The sequence below is a fragment of the Vanellus vanellus genome (assembly GCF_965231255.1).
Source record: "Vanellus vanellus genome assembly, chromosome: 24".
Taxonomy (NCBI): Eukaryota; Metazoa; Chordata; class Aves; order Charadriiformes; family Charadriidae; genus Vanellus; species Vanellus vanellus.
The window spans coordinates 3,579,311-3,597,544 of NC_138929.1; the positions used below are offsets into that span (position 1 = coordinate 3,579,311).

The 18,234-nt window shown below is 42.2% G+C and overlaps 1 protein-coding gene across 1 annotated transcript in view; it reads right to left on the minus strand.

The window, feature by feature from the left end:
* Positions 1-3,202: 3,202 nt before the first annotated feature.
* The window catches only part of CDC27 (cell division cycle 27), a gene marked incomplete at its 5' end in the record, with an annotated part of 33,466 nt that continues 18,434 nt past the window's right edge, over positions 3,203-18,234 (minus strand). The window contains 10 exons of the mRNA XM_082495032.1: positions 3,203-4,606; positions 6,851-7,031; positions 8,915-8,989; positions 11,127-11,255; positions 12,298-12,415; positions 13,094-13,302; positions 14,560-14,712; positions 16,015-16,187; positions 17,019-17,226; positions 17,888-17,987. Of these exons, the coding sequence (XP_082351158.1) occupies positions 4,524-4,606; positions 6,851-7,031; positions 8,915-8,989; positions 11,127-11,255; positions 12,298-12,415; positions 13,094-13,302; positions 14,560-14,712; positions 16,015-16,187; positions 17,019-17,226; positions 17,888-17,987 (1,429 nt within the window). The 3' untranslated portion in view covers positions 3,203-4,523. The remainder of the gene's footprint in view (positions 4,607-6,850; positions 7,032-8,914; positions 8,990-11,126; positions 11,256-12,297; positions 12,416-13,093; positions 13,303-14,559; positions 14,713-16,014; positions 16,188-17,018; positions 17,227-17,887; positions 17,988-18,234) is intronic.

An 18,234-nucleotide genomic window follows, 5' to 3' on the forward strand; every position in this document is an offset into this window, starting at 1 on the left:
ATGATGCAGCAGCAAAGTCACCGATGAACAACAGAGTGGAGCACCAATAAGAAGCTGTAGGTGTTTGTAAAGACCAGGTGCCAAAACCATTCCCAAGCTGGAAAGCCCGGGATACGAACAACTCCTCGTGTTCGCAGCATTGCTGCGATTCAGACACGGAACGAAGTATCGCAGTTTACGAGGCAAATTTCATGAATGCTTTGCTTTTCTCTGGAGACATCATAAAGCTCAGCCTACCCCGTACCGAAGCTTCGTTTCACCGCTAGGAAGCGTACAGCCGGAATCAGCCGTGTTTGAGCCGACACAGAGACGCTGCGACCGAGACACAGGAAGAATAACCCGTCTCTCGCTGCCGGGCGTACGGCAGGGCGGGAAGGCGGCTGCAGAGCAGAGAGTGACTACGGGACTGCACATGTACACACCGTCATAGAAATCCAGGAATAAAAGAAACACCGGGGGGGGGGGAGAGGGGGAGGAAGGAGGTGTAGGAAAGGGTTAAGTTCAGTGGCACTTTTACAGCCAAACTTGGCTCCTAAAATAATTACTGGGTTAGGCGAATATAGTGGGCAAAAATGAGTGCTAAAAGCTTTAATCCAAGACGACTGTATGTGTGCAGCAAGAGGAATTCCCACAGAGCCGTGAACCTCAGCCTCCCCGGCAAGCTTCTCCTCAGCTCTGCAGAGAGGGACTTGCGAGTCCTGGTGAACAACAAGTTGCCCACGAGGCAGCAATGTGCCCTGGTGACCAAGAGGGCCAATGGTCTCCTGGGGTGCATTGCAAAGTGTGTGGCCAGCAGGGCGAGGGGGTCATCCTCCCCCTCTGCTCTGCCCTGGGGAGGCCACATCTGGAGCACTGTGTCCAGTTCGGGGCTCCCTGGGTCAAGAAGGACAGGGAACTGCTGGAGAGGGTCCAGCAGAGGCTGTGGAGATGCTCAGGGACTGGAACACACTGGGGCTGTTCACACTGGGGAGGAGAAGGCTGAGAGGGGATCTCAGCAATGCTCATCAATATCTACAGGGTGGGTGGCAAGAGGATGGGGCCAGGCTCTTTCCAGTGGTGCCCAGTGACAGGACAAGGGGCAACGGGCACAAACTGGAACATGGGAAATTCCGTCTCACCATTCTTTCCTGTGCGGGCGGCAGAGCACTGGCAGAGGCTGCCCAGAGACAGGGGGGAGTCTCCCACTCTGGAGCCATTCCAAACCCGCCTGGACGTGTCCTGTGCCACTGCTGGAGGTGCCCCTGCTCTGGAAGGGGGTAGGACTGGGGGGGGCTCCAGAGGGCCCTTCCCACCCTGACCAGTCTGGGATGCTGTGAAAGTGCAGTGAGGTCTGTAATAATTTCTCTGCTGAGCCAACAACGGTTGCAGCCACAATGTCATGAGCTGCTATAGAAGGCAGAATAAAAAATAAGCACAAATCTGCTCCACACCTGGCCGCTTATAGCATCTCCTGGCGAGCTGCTGGATGTGAGCTGGCAATGAACAGAAACCTCACCCTGTGCCCCAACATCACCTGTAACACCCCACATCTCACCCAAAATTCCAGCCCAGGAAGATGATACTCGCAGCCCACTTCGCTGGGAGCCTGCAGCAGGTTCACAGGTGACACCAGGACCACCAGCTACTGCAGGACAGGACCTGGCCCCCACGTACCCCAAAACCTTAAAAATCCTTAAACCTCGCTCCAGCTCCGCCACGCTCGCCCACCTCCTGCAGGATGAATCCCCGCACTGACCCAAAGGACCTAGGGATAAGCCTGCTTTTAAAAGTAGTTTATTTGGATTTTCCACATCCTTTAATGAATCGCAAATATATTAACAGAAAAGAATTTTTTTTTTCCTAAGACTGTACAATTTTTGAAATAAAAAGTCAGGAAAAGCCAAAAAAAAAAAAAAAAAGGAAAAAGACAAATTACATTGTTTCAATGCAAATAGTACACACCACACCCACACTTTGCATTTTTCCATAGTTTTGTTGTAAGAAAATGACAGTTCCCTAATTCTTTTCAGTGAACACACTTGCTCTAACCTGGCTGCCAGAGTGCCTTCATGCTCGCCTTCCTCCTCCCTGCCCCTCTTCAAAGAGAGCAAAATTTTATTGATTAAATACTAATTCTGTGTATCCGTTTAGAAGGTAAAATAGCAGCATGGTCTAAATGTTACTTGAGATTCTTGGGAAAAAAGAAGAAAAAAAAAATCACTTTAAGCAACGCCGTACACATAAGGTGAGTATTAAATCCTGCAGGTAGCATGAGCATCCTTTTAACGTCCCAGCTGAATTAAGAGCTCTTTTCAGGGTATTGAAAATTTTAGTACAATTGTTCACAATTTTGAAGAGAACGAAAGAAAAGGGGAAAAGCTACCTAATTTCCTAGCGCTCTGGTCCCCAGTTAAACAAGCAGCGTTTCTTAGGGAAAAGAATTGAGAGTAGCACCTGCTTACTCCTGTTTTTTGCTTGGAAAATAAGTTGGGAACCGAAAGGAAGCCAATTAAGACTTTAATTGGTGGCATTCACACAAGTGCTGCCTCCAGACCTTACGCTGAAGTGCTGCGGAGAAACTCCTCTGCGGAGGGCTGCAGTGGGAGCTGCGCACACACGCGGCGGCGGGATGGGAAACCGCGCCAGGACGGGCACGGCTGACTCCATCACGGTGCGTGGGCTCTGCCGTGGATGCGCATCAGCTTCCAGGACACCTGAACCCCGTGTCTTCCTCGGGGAAGACTCCTCAGGAAAGGGAATCACCCCGGAATATCCATCGCCACAAAAAGCCGTGTGAGATGGGGTACACTCACGCCAGCTGAAAGACGTTATGATTTTCCAGTCAATCCATCAACCTCCCAGACACAGGCTGATCAGAAGTATGTGGCAGAGGCACAAAGCTCCTTTTATATATTATTATTTGTCAGATTTTAGAAATTCCTTTTCATGCTATAAGGGGAGTTTAAGCCCGTTTTTCACTGCTTATCCTCCTACTTCCAAAAACAAAAGAAAAAAGTCAGACAATTATGTTTTTGCTCAGCACTTGCGGATTATTTCTCAAACGGTAAAGGTGTCCGTGTGGCTCGTGAGCAGAGAGGAGCTGTGACAGAAGCTGTGCCTAGTGCAAGACGAGGACAGAAGTTAAAAAATGAAGTTCTAAAGGTAACTAAAAGATCCCTAAAACCCAATATATTTAAAAAAAAAAACACCCAAGCCCATGAACATTAAGACTGATCACAACAAAAACGTTTCTAAGAAATTTATATCATTCCCAATTTATTATGCATAAATTGCTCTTTAAAACTGCTTATATCATACACTTTTCTTTATCATCACTGCATAAAGGGCACCGATTGCTGCTGCAGAATGCTACAGAGAAAGATCATTTTGGACTCATTAACGTGGCAGAGCTCTCTCCTCACAGAAGCAGCCTCTGTAGAAGAGGGAAGTGTTCCTAGAGCGAGAATCTTAAAGAACAGCTTAAAAAATAAAAAGGAGAAAGACGGATGATTGCACATTTTTGCATCCTGCTTGGAGCACACTTTACAACACAGTTTGAAAAATGCTACTAATCTTAGGTAATTATTGGATGCGTTTGACTAAGGTTCTGATTGTATTAAGGCTTCCACGGTCTTCCCAGTCTATCTGCGTAGAAACACGCAGTCACTCTGGATTAAGGGTTTGATGTTTTCGCATGACAGTGGTATCTATGTTCCTCTCTTGATTTTGCCCTTTATTCATTTTTATTCCTAAAAGGGGAAGAACAAGTCAAGGGGCAGATGAAAAATGAAGCACGGTGGTGCTGACTTGTTTCTTTGAAGCACAAAGTAAACACTGACCTTTCGGAAACTAGGTGAATAAATTAATTCCTGGTTCGAACATGAAAGCATTTCACGAAAGCTTTGATTCTGCAATGGGATTTTCACTCCTGCAAGTTTGCACTCTGAGTAGGGACACGGGGTGTTTTTCGTAGTCTGACACGCTCCCAGTGCTGAGCATGTGCGCCGTTAGTTCACTGGAGACGCTGCAGCTTTAAGGTCATTTACATTCCCTGGCATTTAAGTTACACTACAATATGCAAAAGTCTTTAACAGCCCGCATTTGTCAACACTGTCCTTGAAGAACTCGGAAATGAGGTTCAGCACTCTGCTTACCAAGAAAGAACCAAACTAAGACACATTTCTGGAAAAAGAACAAGACACTGCTTCATTAGTACTATCCCCACATCTACTGGCTTCGTTACAGCAAACCACAAGTCTTTCTTCCATGATATTTTTTTCCAGCAAAGGGGAGTCCAAAAATAGCATTTCCTCCTCAGTCACTTTCATAAATGTAAAAGAGCCAACTAGGCAGACTCAGTAGCAGCTGAATATTGCACTGCCATTAACTCTGCGTACAGTTTAAGTCTGAGAGGTGTACTCATGGTGTCAGTGGAGAATAATGACAATGCTGGCTCAGTGATGTGAAGACCCAGGGTGCGAAGGAAGGGGAGAACACAACGGTACCAGTCTCACACTCAAGCTCAGATACTGGCTTTTTGGAGGTTAAAATTCATCGCTTTCAACTGCGTGGAGCTGTGTGTCATCTGCATCTGTCATGCTGCTCTCTTGGGATTCGTCTGTGCCAACTTGAAGGAAAAAGAAACACAGAGTAGTCAAACGCTACCGGGCCGTTTCACGGCAAAGATTCCCCCACAAACTCCAGCACATCAAAAAGCACAGCAGCAGCGGGTTTGGGCTTCCCCTCAAAATGCTTTAAAGCTGTACGGCTTTTCCCTTTCTCCTCCTAATACACTGACCCCTGCCAGCTTAATGAAGTCTATAGAAAGGAATTAACACAAAATACGTGGTTCTGTTAATAATCTGGAATCTCTGGCACCTCGTTAGGTAGGGATGGGTACAGAGGGCTCCAAAATTGCCTGAGGAGCAGTTTAACCTTCCCACTCTGTCTAAACACGCCAGCTGCCTGAAACGCTCACATGAGTTACCCACTGCATCAGTGCATTGTGACCACTCCATTTACAATCAAATAATATTCAATTAGCAGTGCTAGGCAGCCTCTACTTGCTCGCTCCCTGCTTCCGTGACAGAATACTGCGTAAGATGTGCAGTAGGAGTACTTAACAGTAAGTAACTGCTTCGAGTAAACACATACAGACGCTTCTGATGCCGAAGAATGACTCTGCTGGCTCAGCTCAGGCGCTGGCTAGCCCAGCATTTCCAGGAAAATGGGATCCCTGCTGCTATCTGAATAAAGCCAGCATGCCCTGCACAGCACGAGAGATAAAATGTGTGCGTGCTGAAAGGCTACCCTTAAATATTTAACTTCTATACTTGTTAGAGTTAGAACTAAGGTAAACATCTAATGATGGTCGTTCTTCACACACAGGAAAGCGACTTGAGTCTGCTGCAAAGCAGTAGGATTTAGCATAGTCGTTGCAAATTCCCAAAGACCCAAGTTGTTTCATGTGGAGAAACACCAATGCCTTTTATTGCTTTAATGCAACCACCTTACAGGTTTCTGTACAACAGCCACAGCCGGCCCCGTGCCAGGCAGTGTAACGCACAGAAGGGCTTACAGCAGCCAGGGTACTGAAAACAGCTCCCAAGCCCAGTATTACCCTCCTTTACTTGTATCCTAAAAGAGACTGGAACACTCTTCTACAATTTACCTGCAGAGTCAGGGAAAGTGTGTTGCTTACACCCAGCCTGACACTGTTTTATTTTGTTTATTGAACAGAGTGTGTTGTGTTTTTTTTTTTTTTTTTTTTCATTTTTGGGTTCATTTTTTTGTTGTGTTTGGGGAGCTTTGCTTGTTTTGGTTTGTATTTTTTTTTTTTTTTTAATTTGTTCAGGATGTTTTTGAGGTGTGGGTTTGTTTTTTCTATTTTTGGTACTGTTTAGGTGTCACTCAGCAGTTCAAGTACTCTGTCTCCATCTTCTGGTCAGAAACACGCTCAGCCCCCAGTGAGCCAGTGCTCTAAGTTCACCCAACTGCAATAGCAGGGACAGAAAAACTCTGGACAGTTCAGGAAGTGCAGGGTAAGTTTCCAGTATTAAAAAGCAGAATGAAAATCAACACGATACACAGTAGGAAAACATTACAAGTTTTTCAGTTGAAGATTTAGAATTGCAGAACATAGATAGCATACATCTATTAATAAGAATCCAAGACATGTTATATTTTCTTCTTTGGAGGAAAAGAATTAAGTTGCTTGTTAGTATTTTATTTTTTAATTGCTATTTCAGGCTGCATTAAGGAGGTCAGTATTTATGACTACGCTTGCTTTAGAGCTGCCCCCACTTGATGAGCTTAAAATCCATGATAAGAAGTTAGAGAGAAGAGAAACCCAGGCCATTCCTTTTGGTGGATTATTCCCAAGTAGGATAATGGGAGTGTTCTATTTCCTCTTGAGTCAAATGAAACTGCTCCCGTAACTTTTGTCAAAAGCTACTTTTTATGTTTAGCAGACCAAATAGTTTTACCTAACATCCAGTTTGTGTAACTTTTGACAAAACCTCAGTTGCCATTCAGTCACCTTGAAATGATTTGATACTTCAAGGAGGGAAGATTTGCGGCTCTGGGAACATCTTGCTCCCCTGGGACGCTATTAGCCAACCACAACTTGTATGAATTTACAGTCGTCATTATCTCTGTCCTACTCCATCTACAGATTCTAAAGAAATGCAACAATCCTTTATTTCATGTTTACTGTAGGAAGCACGAATGAATTCCTCTGAATGACGAGCCTCTGGAGTTCTTGCTTGCCAAGCAGTGAGGTTGAGAAGTGTTTCACTTATTAAACCTGGGATTCTTCCTACCACCTAAGTGGAAATATCTCCTTGAATGACAAAGGGTTGGAAATACAAACCTGATTCATAGGGGTAACATTCACTGATTTGCTCTTCTTGAGTTATTGGTTCCTCATCATCTGGAAGGTAACGTTTATCAATGGCCTCTTTAATCTGGTTATTGGCTCCTTTAGGATCTAAGTCCATCGCCCATGAGAAATTCATTAGGGCCAAATGTGTTTGACCCAGTTTTTTATAAACCTAAAATAAAAGCACAAAATGCTACATTTACATGAAGTTGCTACTTTTTGGTTTGGACAAACATGCCAAGCCACAGTTAACTGAGACTTTATAAAAAGCAACAGAGGGTAGATACAAAAGACTTATACAAATTCCAAGGGAAACAGCAAATATGTGTAGAAAGAGTGATCAAGTGTTTCTAATTAAGTCTCCAAAAAATTAAACTAAGTTAGGAACTGGCAGATTCAAAAACATAAGGAGGTGGATCTTCTGATATAAATTTAATCTTTGGAGCTTTGCAGCAGGGTGGTATAAAAGCTATTAGTGTACATGTTTTGTATTACCCCCTCACCACCCTTTCCGTTTGAGTCATTGTTACCTCAAATCTACTTGTGGCTCAGGAAAGGCCCAAAGTCTTGGAATTCTGATGCCAGAGGCCCAGAGAATAGTTTGGGATAGTATCGCCACATGCACGCAATAATTTTACACTCTTCCCTACAGTTCTCATGTTGAGGACTAGCAATGGCAGGATACACGGTTAGACAGATTTTCTGATCTGGCTCAGTACGGCCTTTCTTACATCCTCAAGGGGCATTTTGTCGTTGGCAGGTAGAGAAAATAACAGGACATTAAGTGACACGCAGTTTGTCCTGCTAAACTCAACAGCAACATTTTCAAGACAAGACTGCTCTGCAGAATCCAGTCCATATTTCACCTTCTTTGTCACCACAACTTGCACTGAAGCCTTCCTTATCGTTAAGGACAGATGAGCAAGTAATTTATCTGTGTTAAGCATTTAAACAGTGAAAGTACTTTAAATTTATCAAGACATGGCAACCCCAATGTCAGTTTAGAGGTCCAGCTGCTCCTGGACCAGTCAACAGATTTCAGCACAAATCCTTCTACCTCTCTCCAGCATAGAAAAAAAAAAAAAAAAAAAAAAAAAAAAAAAAAAGGAGAAACCTTGCTGATTAAGAGGACTGTGCTAGAGAGAAGTGTCTGTTCAATAGGAGGCAACAAGACAAACTCCACAGAAGAAAACCACAGAACTTATAAATAACATATTAGCAGAGAAGATGGTGATGAAGGAGGATTTCTATTACTAGATTACTTCTCTGGCATTAAACACACAGAAGGGTGGAATGTAAACACAGCTGACAAACCAGTAATATCTTTTCCTGTGCTACCCTACTCATTAACCTCTTTAAAGATTCCTCTTTCTTTCGAACTGATAGCCTTCTACAGCTCTTTTGGGGAGGCTGTCAGCCGAAAAGGACATTGAGGCTATTGATGGAAACTTAGGATCATTCTACAATTACTCTTCGTTCAGCATTTCCGATACAATGCATTAGAATGTGACTCAACATTTTAATAGCTACACGCACAAATAACCAACGCTGCTACTGATGGATGGACTCTCTCTCAAAACTTCAAGGATCTCTATTGATCACATCATTGCTATCTTATTGAATCAAGTCTTGATAAGAGCTCCATTTTCAGGGAAAAATATATGACTAGGTACATAATCATTGTATCTCTGTCCAGTGAGGTATCTTTATCAGAACCAATTCATTATTTTTTTTTTTTTTTTTTTAAATCAGTTATCTTTCAGTTGACAGTGGTGAAATCAAAGCAGGGAAATAACAACACTGGGTAGGGTTACTTTTTCTTGGCATGTTTTAAAGAGAGCTGAAGAGTGCTCCAGTAATAACTGTCTTCTGAATTTAAAAGCCAATACATAATAAAACTGTGAGCAGTAAGCCTTATTTAAAGCTTTGGGAATTTTTAGAATACTGCTCCAAATGGAAGCAGCTTGGTGACAGGCATCAAATCTTCTCATTGGGCGTAGATTTCTGCAACAAGGGAAAGCAAAGGACTTATGATCACGGGTAAGTTTTACCTACCTTTCCTATTAAAAAGTAAACAAGAGACTCTTTGGGAACAATCTGTTTCAGTTCTTCAAGTTCTTGTAAAGCAGACTAAAAGGAAGAAAAAAAGAGCTTAGTAAGTATAAGGTAGCAGCATGCAACCAGTTATACCATCACTAAACCATGATTTAGCACGAATGTGAAGCAAAAAGAGTCTGTCATTTAAATACAGTCTATTCCATCAAGAACAGTAGTACAGTCTCATGAGAAGCATCTAAAATTCCTTTTACATTAGTTCCTCATTTACAGATAACAAGTTCCTTCACTAGCACAAGGACAATAAGATAGTCTACTATTAGATTTATTTCCCCCCCCCCGTTGTATTTATCATCCGCTTTTAAATTTTAAAACCAATCTACAAATGGGCACTTAATTAAGTCCTTAATCTTAACACATTTCATAATTAATTGGTTCAGTTATGAGTTTTCAAAGAAAAAAAAGTTCAAAGTAAAGTTTTCCCTTCACACGTGCACACGCATTTCCAAAGCAAGGTTTCAGAGACGAGACTGTGGCTTGTCTTCTGTGGCCAAAAAAACCCAACCAGGCCAGAGAACAACAATCACTGGAAAGTCAGACTGTGGGAAGATCTTAACTCATTCTAAACAGGGTACAGGTCAGCAGGGGATCAGACCAAAACTGCTTGGCTTCCTATTGCGTGGCAAGGTTTTGGTAGCGGCAGGGCTACAGGGTTGGCTTCTGTAAGAAGCTGCCAGACAGAGCCAATGCCAACTGGCTCCAAGACAGACCCACTGCTGGCCAAGGCCAAGCCCACCAGCAATGGTGGTAGCACCTCTGGGATAACATATTCAAGAAAGGGGAAAAAACCCACGTGGAGAGATGAGCGAGAGCAACAATTCTGCAGACACCAAGGTTAGTAAAGAAGGGGGAGGAGGTGCTCCAAGTGCTGGAGCAGACATTCCCCTGCAGCCTGTGGTGAAGACCATGGTGAGGCAGGCTGTCTCCCTGCACCCCATGGAGGTTCATGGTGGAGCAGATATTCACCTGCAGCCTGGGGAGGACCTGAAGCAGAGGGATGCCTGAAGGAGGCTGTGACACCATGGAAAGCCCACATTGGAGCAGGCTCCTGGCAGGACCTATGGCTCCGTGGAGAGAGAAGCCCACGCTGGAGCAGGTTTGCTGGCAGGACCTATGGCTCCGTGGAGAGAGAAGCCCACGCTGGAGCAGGTTTGCTGGCAGGACTTGTGACCCCGCAGAGGACCCACTCTGGAACAGTCTGTTTCTGAAGGGCTGCACCTCACTGAAGGGACCCACACTGAAACAGTTCATGAAGAACTGCAGCCCGTGGGAAGGACCCACGTTGGAGAAGTTCATGGAGGACTGTCTCCTGTGGGAGGGACCCCACAATGGAGCAGGGGAAGAGGAGTGTGAGGAGTGCTCGCCCTGAGGAGGAAGGAGCAGCTGAGAGCAGGTGTGATGAACTGACCACAACCCCCATTCCCGGTCCCCCTGCACCACTTGGGGGGAGGAGAGAAATGGGGAGTGAAGCTGAGCCTGGGAAGAAGGGAGGGGTTGGGGGAAGGCTTCAGTTTTATTTTCTCGTTACCCTACTCTGACTTCTAATTGGCAATAAACTAAATTAGTTTTCCTAAGTCAAGTCTGGTTTGCTCTTGACAGTAGTTGCCAAGTGATGTCCCTGCCCTCATCTCGACCCACGAGCCTTTAGTTACATTTTCTCTCCCTTGGACAGCTGAGGAAGGGGAGAGATAGAGCAGCTTTGGTGGGCACCTGACATCCAGCCAGGGTCAACCCACCACAATAAGACAGCCTTTGAAATAGCTGGTTCTTATTGTAGTAATTGGGTTATGGGGCAGTTCGCAAAGCCTTTTTTTAGTAATTTAGTATAAATTCATACTACTGTCACATGTCAGTGACAGCTGCAATAATTTCCCCTTCTTTCCTTTCTTTTTTCCACAGTGAGACTGAAATATTTTAAAAAACATCACCAGTTAGCCCCATATTTAACATAGTTCTCTTGACAAAGGTGGTACTTGTCAAAGCAAATGCTTCATATTAGCCTCTACAAGATAGGCCAATGTCCCAGGCTCTTCCTGCAAGCCCTGATGCTACCCAGCATTAATCTGTAAACATTTAGCTTCCAGTACATCCTCGTTCCTAGCTACAGCAATTTAAAGATAATTTAAAGTTGTCTACATGTACCAAATCTTACCTTGTATTTTTCATTTGCAAATAATACAGAAGCTCTATGGAATTTGCATAGTGGGTTCTTGGGGTCAATGTTAATAGCTTTGTTTAAAGTATCCAAAGCCTTTTCAGATTTTTTCAGTGCATGCTGGACCTATTACAGAAAGATAAAACAATTTAAAAAGGGAAAATAACAGCTCATCTGGACAAATCCATTTGACTATATTTACTTACAATCTGTTCCTTTAAAAAAATATTTGTCCAACTCTAGACCAAGTCTTAACAAGCTTTCTTACAGGAAGAAAACTGCACCTCACCTTGTCTCCACCTCAACATGTTCTCCCCACCCAACGGCTCACAGCAAGCATTTAACCTTTGGCCGGGAGCGAACTCAATGCCTTTCTCCATATGTAAGTGAGAAGCAGCCACTAGCCCTGTAGCATTCGACACAGCTTTGTCACCGCACAGAAGGCAAACGAATGCCAGCAGGTAACAATCCATCACACTTACACAGCCTTCAGTCACCATCATGACTATCTGAGAACTGCTTCCCAAGCATTTGCTAGAGTGAGGCTATCGTTTTCTACAGACCACAGATAGATAACTGACCAGCTTTTCAAACAGCCCTGTAAATTTAATTGAACGGATGGTGGCTGAAGCAGCTGCCCGCTACTGAAACTTCACTTGGATAAAGTGGCCGAAGTAGTAGGTTGTCGCATCTACAAGTGACTGGAATGAGGGCAGTGTGAACATACAGGCAGGACAAAAAATATTGCGCTCTGAAAGGTGAGACAGGTTAGCATTTTATAGGCTTGGGAGTGCTGGTCCAAGTGCATGCAATAGCAGTTAAAAACCACTTAATTTCTTATGTATAAAAACCCCTATAAATACTCTAGTCACATTAATATCTGCACACAGTCTTGATTTTCATATCACTATTATTTTGTCTGACACACAAACATGACCGAATACTATAGTTTCATTACTGGCTAAAAGCCATTTGGAGAGAGAGGAGGGTTTCTAACACATTAATCCTGTGATTATTCATTCATATGACACTTAAGATCCTCCTATAGGTACTCCAAACCTGCTGGGCTTTTTTTTTTTTTTGCTAAGTGTTCAGAACTACTTTTCTACTGCAAAAACTACAGAAGCAGATTAAAACACAAGGATAGAGTTAAGTGCAATCTACTTACTACTCCAATGTGGCACAGTAAGACTGAGCTCTGAGGATTGATATCAAGTGCTTTCTGGAAATGCATTTCTGCTAGACTGAATTTTTCCTGTTTGTAATAAATCATTCCCAACCCATACCTGCAAGCAGAAAAACAATTCTGTTAAGTAAGACTGTACTCCAATCAAACTAGCCTTTGTCAGTGACTATGACCTGGCAGAAACGGTTTATAGACTTGCCAACCCCCATCCAGGGTGGGAAACCATTTCTGATGGGGAAAAAGCTATGTCTAAAATTATCTTGCCTTTTTTTTCCCCTCAGTTGGGTAGTTTGAAGAATTGATATCCAATACATGGGAAGACTGGTTAAACAGCTACAAAGTAAGAAGCATACAAGAGTTTCTCAAGACTAAGCGACTTACAGCTTTTTCTGTAGAAAAAACATAGAAAGCAGCAAAAGCTACATCCGCTAGTGTACGAAACTGCCTATATCCTAAGGTATAAAGGGGCAGACCTCTCATCTCTCCAACTGAAGAACAATCAACTAGATGAACAAAGAGCACTGCAGAGAACAAAACAGCTGGGGCAATACAGCCAAGATGATCTGGGGAAACCAAAAAAGCTCCCATTTTTTTCTCTCCTAGTGAAAGTAACTGTTTATTAAACAGATGAGGCCCACATCTTCTGTGGAAATAGCTTTGCTCTGTTCTTAGACAGCAGAGTGGTAGAGAAGCGATAGCAGTGGCAGCAGCCAGAAGATATTTCTCCAAAAGGAGTTCTGTATCACACGCAATAGGAGGAGGATGAAGCAAAACTTACCATGCATTATAGTGTCTAGGGTTGACTCTGATTGCATTTCTAAAACAAGCCAATGCTTTGTCGAGTTCTTCTGTTAACACAAATTCGTGCCCCAACAGGGTGTAGGCATAAGCATAGTTTGGATCAACTTGAATGGCTCTCTGGAAGAACTTGATTGCAATGTCATGCTCTCGTTGCAAGCTGAAACAGTTTCCTGCAGCACACCATGCCTAGTAAAAACAGCATGTCAAAGTCAGCACACTTTTTACAACTTGGAGTGACTAAGTTTGAGCTGAACAGATTTTTTTTTTTCCATGCTGATTTACATAATTTATATATAAACTTCCTCCTAGATTAAAAAATAACAACATTAATAAAACAACAGTTAGTTAAGTCTCATTCCTGAGAGGCAGATAGGCCTAAATACACCTTGTAGCTACACAAGCTGAAAAACAGAAATCGAGAATCTAAGGACACTCAACAAGTTTGTGCCAATTAGATACTTTGATGACTAATGGCTAAAGCTTTTGAAGCTGTTGAAAAGGCTAAAAAAAGACATCTTGGATATTTAAGAATAATGAAGGAGGAGACAGGACATTCACTTTCACTCTTCAGTTGCCTCCAACTGACAAATCTAGAAATCTGCAGAGCAACAATTTTAGCAGCAACCTCCTCTTTCCCTCCTGCTCAGCATCGAGATTGTAAAGCATCACAGCCCAGGGTCCCTTGCTTCCCCAAATTTTTAGCATTGTTGCCAAATTGCATAACTGTTCTCCACTCCTTGTATTAGAATCTGCATTTTCTTCTCTCCACAACTACCAACTGCTTCATTGGTTTTGATTTTTTCCCCACTATTAGACAAACAAACAAGACAACACGAACAGGATTCTTTCCCCCAACAACAAAAAAACCACCCCAATATAATCTACAGTTTTCTCAACTCTGTTAAGAACAGATTTATATGCATACTTCTCTTATTTCTCCTGTGGCACCCATTAAAAGATGCCTGGCTTTTTGTGTATCATGACTTTATGTTACCATACACTCTGCAGTTTAAGGGACTTTGGCATAAAAATGTGCAAAATGTCTGAAAATAAACTCTAGAGAAAATATGTTTTAAGTGCCAATGAATTAACTACAGCAATTAAAAGGTGGTACAGGAAAGAGATATTCCTTATCTTTGCATACTGGCAGCAGAAGTGACTAACACATGATCTTCCTGGATGAATGGTGCCAATGCAAATTTAAGTAACCATTAACAGATAAAAGGTTTCAACCTGTTCCATGTAAGCTGATATTCTAATTCTAAGAAACCATTTCAGGCATCAGTTCCACAGACAATCCTGCACCTCCCTCTCTAGTTTTGCCATGCAGGTCGCACAGGAGAATACACTTGAACTAGACTAGAGCACAGAGCTTTGCTCCGAGTCATTGATTTTGCCACATACAGTTACCCTGTTCTTATTCAAGACCACAGCATTTTATACCTCCGGTGAGTTTTTATCCATGTCTGTCAAATCCTTCGAAAGGACTGAGAGCGCAACATCTTTCTGCAGATGCCACAGCGTAGTCGAATAGATCTCCATGCCTTCTACTCTGTAGTTTTCAATCCTCCTTACTTCTGAAAATATTCTCTCTGCCTAAGAACAGAAATTAAACTTAAAACAGAATTCCACCCACCAAAGCAGAGCACACAGGTCAAGGTTAGAAGCCTCATATGTCCAGACTAAGCATCCTCTTTGCTTTTAAGTGTACTACACAGAGCCACAAGTCCCATAACTTCCCCTTCAGGCAAAGGAAGGGACTGTACCCCAGTACAGTTATGCCCACAGAAATGCAGCCAGCCCTCTCTACGGCTGGCTGAGACTACGCTACTGTTTCATCATGGCACACAAGCAAGGCAAAATAAGTTATCCACAAAATCAGAAAATTGTAGCCTACGTTTATGAGCCAGTTATGAATATTAGCCATCCTAACAGATGACAGCTACAAAGCACTGAGTGTTACACCCCTCCAGACGTTGTGCATAATAATTACAAGGCAAAAGGCAGTACGACAATCACTGCAGCAAACAGCTGATGCAGGGATGGGGGCATGTATAAGCATGTGACAACACATACATGTGCTTTACTTTCATTTGAGACAGCTATGATTCTTATCAACAGTTGACTAATGAAGTCTTTCTGACATAGATATCTATTTCATAAACTTGAGTTCCAGGTTACAACACTCGAGGCAGCACAAGGGAAGAAGCTTGATTTTAGGAAACCGACAGGGTCTGTAGGCTCAGTTTTCAAAATAGACTATTGAGAAGCACAGTGTGCTCCATCTCTAATCACACTGTGTGTACAGTTTAAAAACCACTTCTTGACCCTACTACATTTGTCTCCTGCACGCAATCTGTCAAAAAGCATTTTAAAAACTAAGAATATGGGCACACCAGCTATCAGGACAGTGACAAGGAGAGTTAAACTGCTGGATTACCCTTAACTGCTCGCTTCTGTTTCTGAAGCAGTTTGACATTACCTCAGCTGTGCCAATGCTGTCATTTCTGAGGCTGCAAAGGCAACTAGGTCACTGATGTGATCTGTGTTAACTAGAAAAGGGCAAGAGAAGTTTTTGGGTTTAGAACTCAAATTTACAACATTGCAGTACAAACAATTACACCAGCATGGCTGTGGGTGAAGGGGGGAGAGGCCAATGGCTGGATGCAAGAGGAAATAACATTAAAAGAATTCAAAAGTGTCACTCAGCTTCTTCAGGAAATCTCAATGACTACTGATCCAGAGTCAAGATCTAAATCCATTCCAGGTATAACTTATGCTTATACAATTATCTCAACTGTAAACTTCCCATAGCTTTTGTAAGAAATCTGCAGGTTTTGTGCAAAGCTACACAAAATGAAAGTGAAAAGAGTAAGAACCAACCCGCACTGTTCCTACCTGCATATATTCTGCAAGTTCGAAGTAAGCTCGCCCAATTTGGCACAGCACCCAGCCAGTGTTGTAGTGGTGGGAAGGTAGATGGCTTAAAATATTTATCGCTTCTTTGCAGTTGTATGAACACAAGGCTAAGTAACCTTTCCCCATGTCACGAAGAAGGCTCATCAAACCTTCTAGGAGAAAAATACAATAAATAAAAGTGGAAAAAGACAACTAAGACTTGTTTACTTGAAACTACTAATCCCATAAGCTTTTCATTGTGGCAGGCACTTCTCCTGAATTGGCCTAGGAAAATCTTTCAGGAGTTCCCAAACACAGGCTTATACACTCTTAACTTAGGCATAATATTCTAAAGATCAACCTCTAATGGAAGTCAGATACTAACGACTTCTTAAGCCAGCAACAGAATACTCAGGAACAGAGAAACTCTGCAGTTCAGGGCAACTGGAGTTCTGCATTTACAGCAGCTATTCAAACATTTTGTTAGGTCTGAACACAGTTTCCACATGTCTGGTATCCATGGATACATCTTCTTGCTGCCTGGAAACATTATTGAGCCAAAAGAGAGGAATTCAGCAGTTTGTCTAGGGTTTTCTGACAACCTGAATAAAGACTTGTTTAAAAACAAGTGGGAAATATGAAGGGAGAACAGACTACATAAACCCGATTTTGAGAGAAGATGACTAGGTTACTCATAGCTCCTCTGAATCAGTTTCCAAGGAACTCGCCTGAAAATATTTTAATCATTAATAAAAATCAGCACTTGCAAGATATATCTGCTTACAAGTAGTCACTTTTAATACTTCACATGTTCTTTGTAAGTTAACTAGAACATATTGAATTCAATCAGTTTTTATAGTTGTACAAAGGTGATAGCTGCAGGCTACCTGAAACAAGAAAGAAGCAAACACTGGAGCAACACATTTTTCTTTTCCCCCCATTCATCCTTAAACATACATATACTAAGTTTTACTCTAGTAGAGTCCAATAGTGTTCAAACAGACCTGCTGCTGCCTTCTGTAGCGTAAAAGCCTGGATCTGTGGTGCAACAGTGGAAATTTTCCCTTCTGAAATGATGGAAGAGTCCAGTTTGGTAATTTCCAAACTGTCATTCAAGTTTGGTTGAGTTATTCCTCCCTTATTTGTTTTACTTTTCGTTTTTCTGTTCGGAATCTTAGGTGGAAACTTCATTTTTAATTTTTTGCTATTTTCCTGCAAGTAAGAAGAATAAGAGTTACATATAAAAAAAACACCTTTTAAATTCAGAAAACTAAACTTGAAAGTGAATTGTGTAAAGTTAAAGGTGCAAAAAGGCATAAATATAACAACCATGCTGAGCTGTCTGACTTTTAAACATAGGTTTAAACCTATTAACTTCATGAATGTTTAGCAGCTCATTTTTAAACAGCAAACATTCACATCACCTAACTACAGTCCATAAATATTTGCGCTTTGGTGTTTTGCTCCATTGTTTGAAGAACAGAAAACAGGTATGAAAATAACTTTGTATTGCGAGAAAAAAAGTATCTGCTCAAAATGAATTCTTCAATAAATATATCTGAGCACCACCACCTCTTTTTAAATAGGTTGACAGCTAGCAGCACCACTGCATTTGTCAACCTAGCATCTATCTTGGGTTTTGTTCATGATATTCTTCTTCCTACTATTTTAGTTAAGCGCTTGAGAGCTTAAAAAATAACTTATTATGGCATCGTGACATGTTTTTTGTACAGCCAGATATTTCCTAAGTTCTGCTCATTATAGAACCTGCTCTTAAGCTGTTAGAATTGCTATGCATATGGGGAAGTTATTAGTCAGTACAGTGGCATGGGCAAGAAACCCGCAATTTGCAAAAATGCATGAAGTTTGTTACCTTTGTTGTAGAGCTATCACTAGTAAACAGGCGAGAGCTTCTTCGAGGCAGTGCGTTTGGTGGAGTAGCAATTGTGGGGCTCAATACCTGAGGTGTTGTACTGAAAACAAATGGCACATTAAAAAAAAGTTCTTCACTCAATTTTTTAATAAAAACAGCTTTCATCTTTGTTTTAAACAAAAATGCTCAAGTACTATAGCACAGATATTCACATTTCAAGGGATAAAAAGAACCAAATCTACCTGTTGCATGTCAAGAACATGAGCAGAATTTCCTTCCAGCTACTTTTTCATTTACTGATGAAATGGTCTAACTGCAAAGGAGATTTAAAACAAGCAGACCAACCA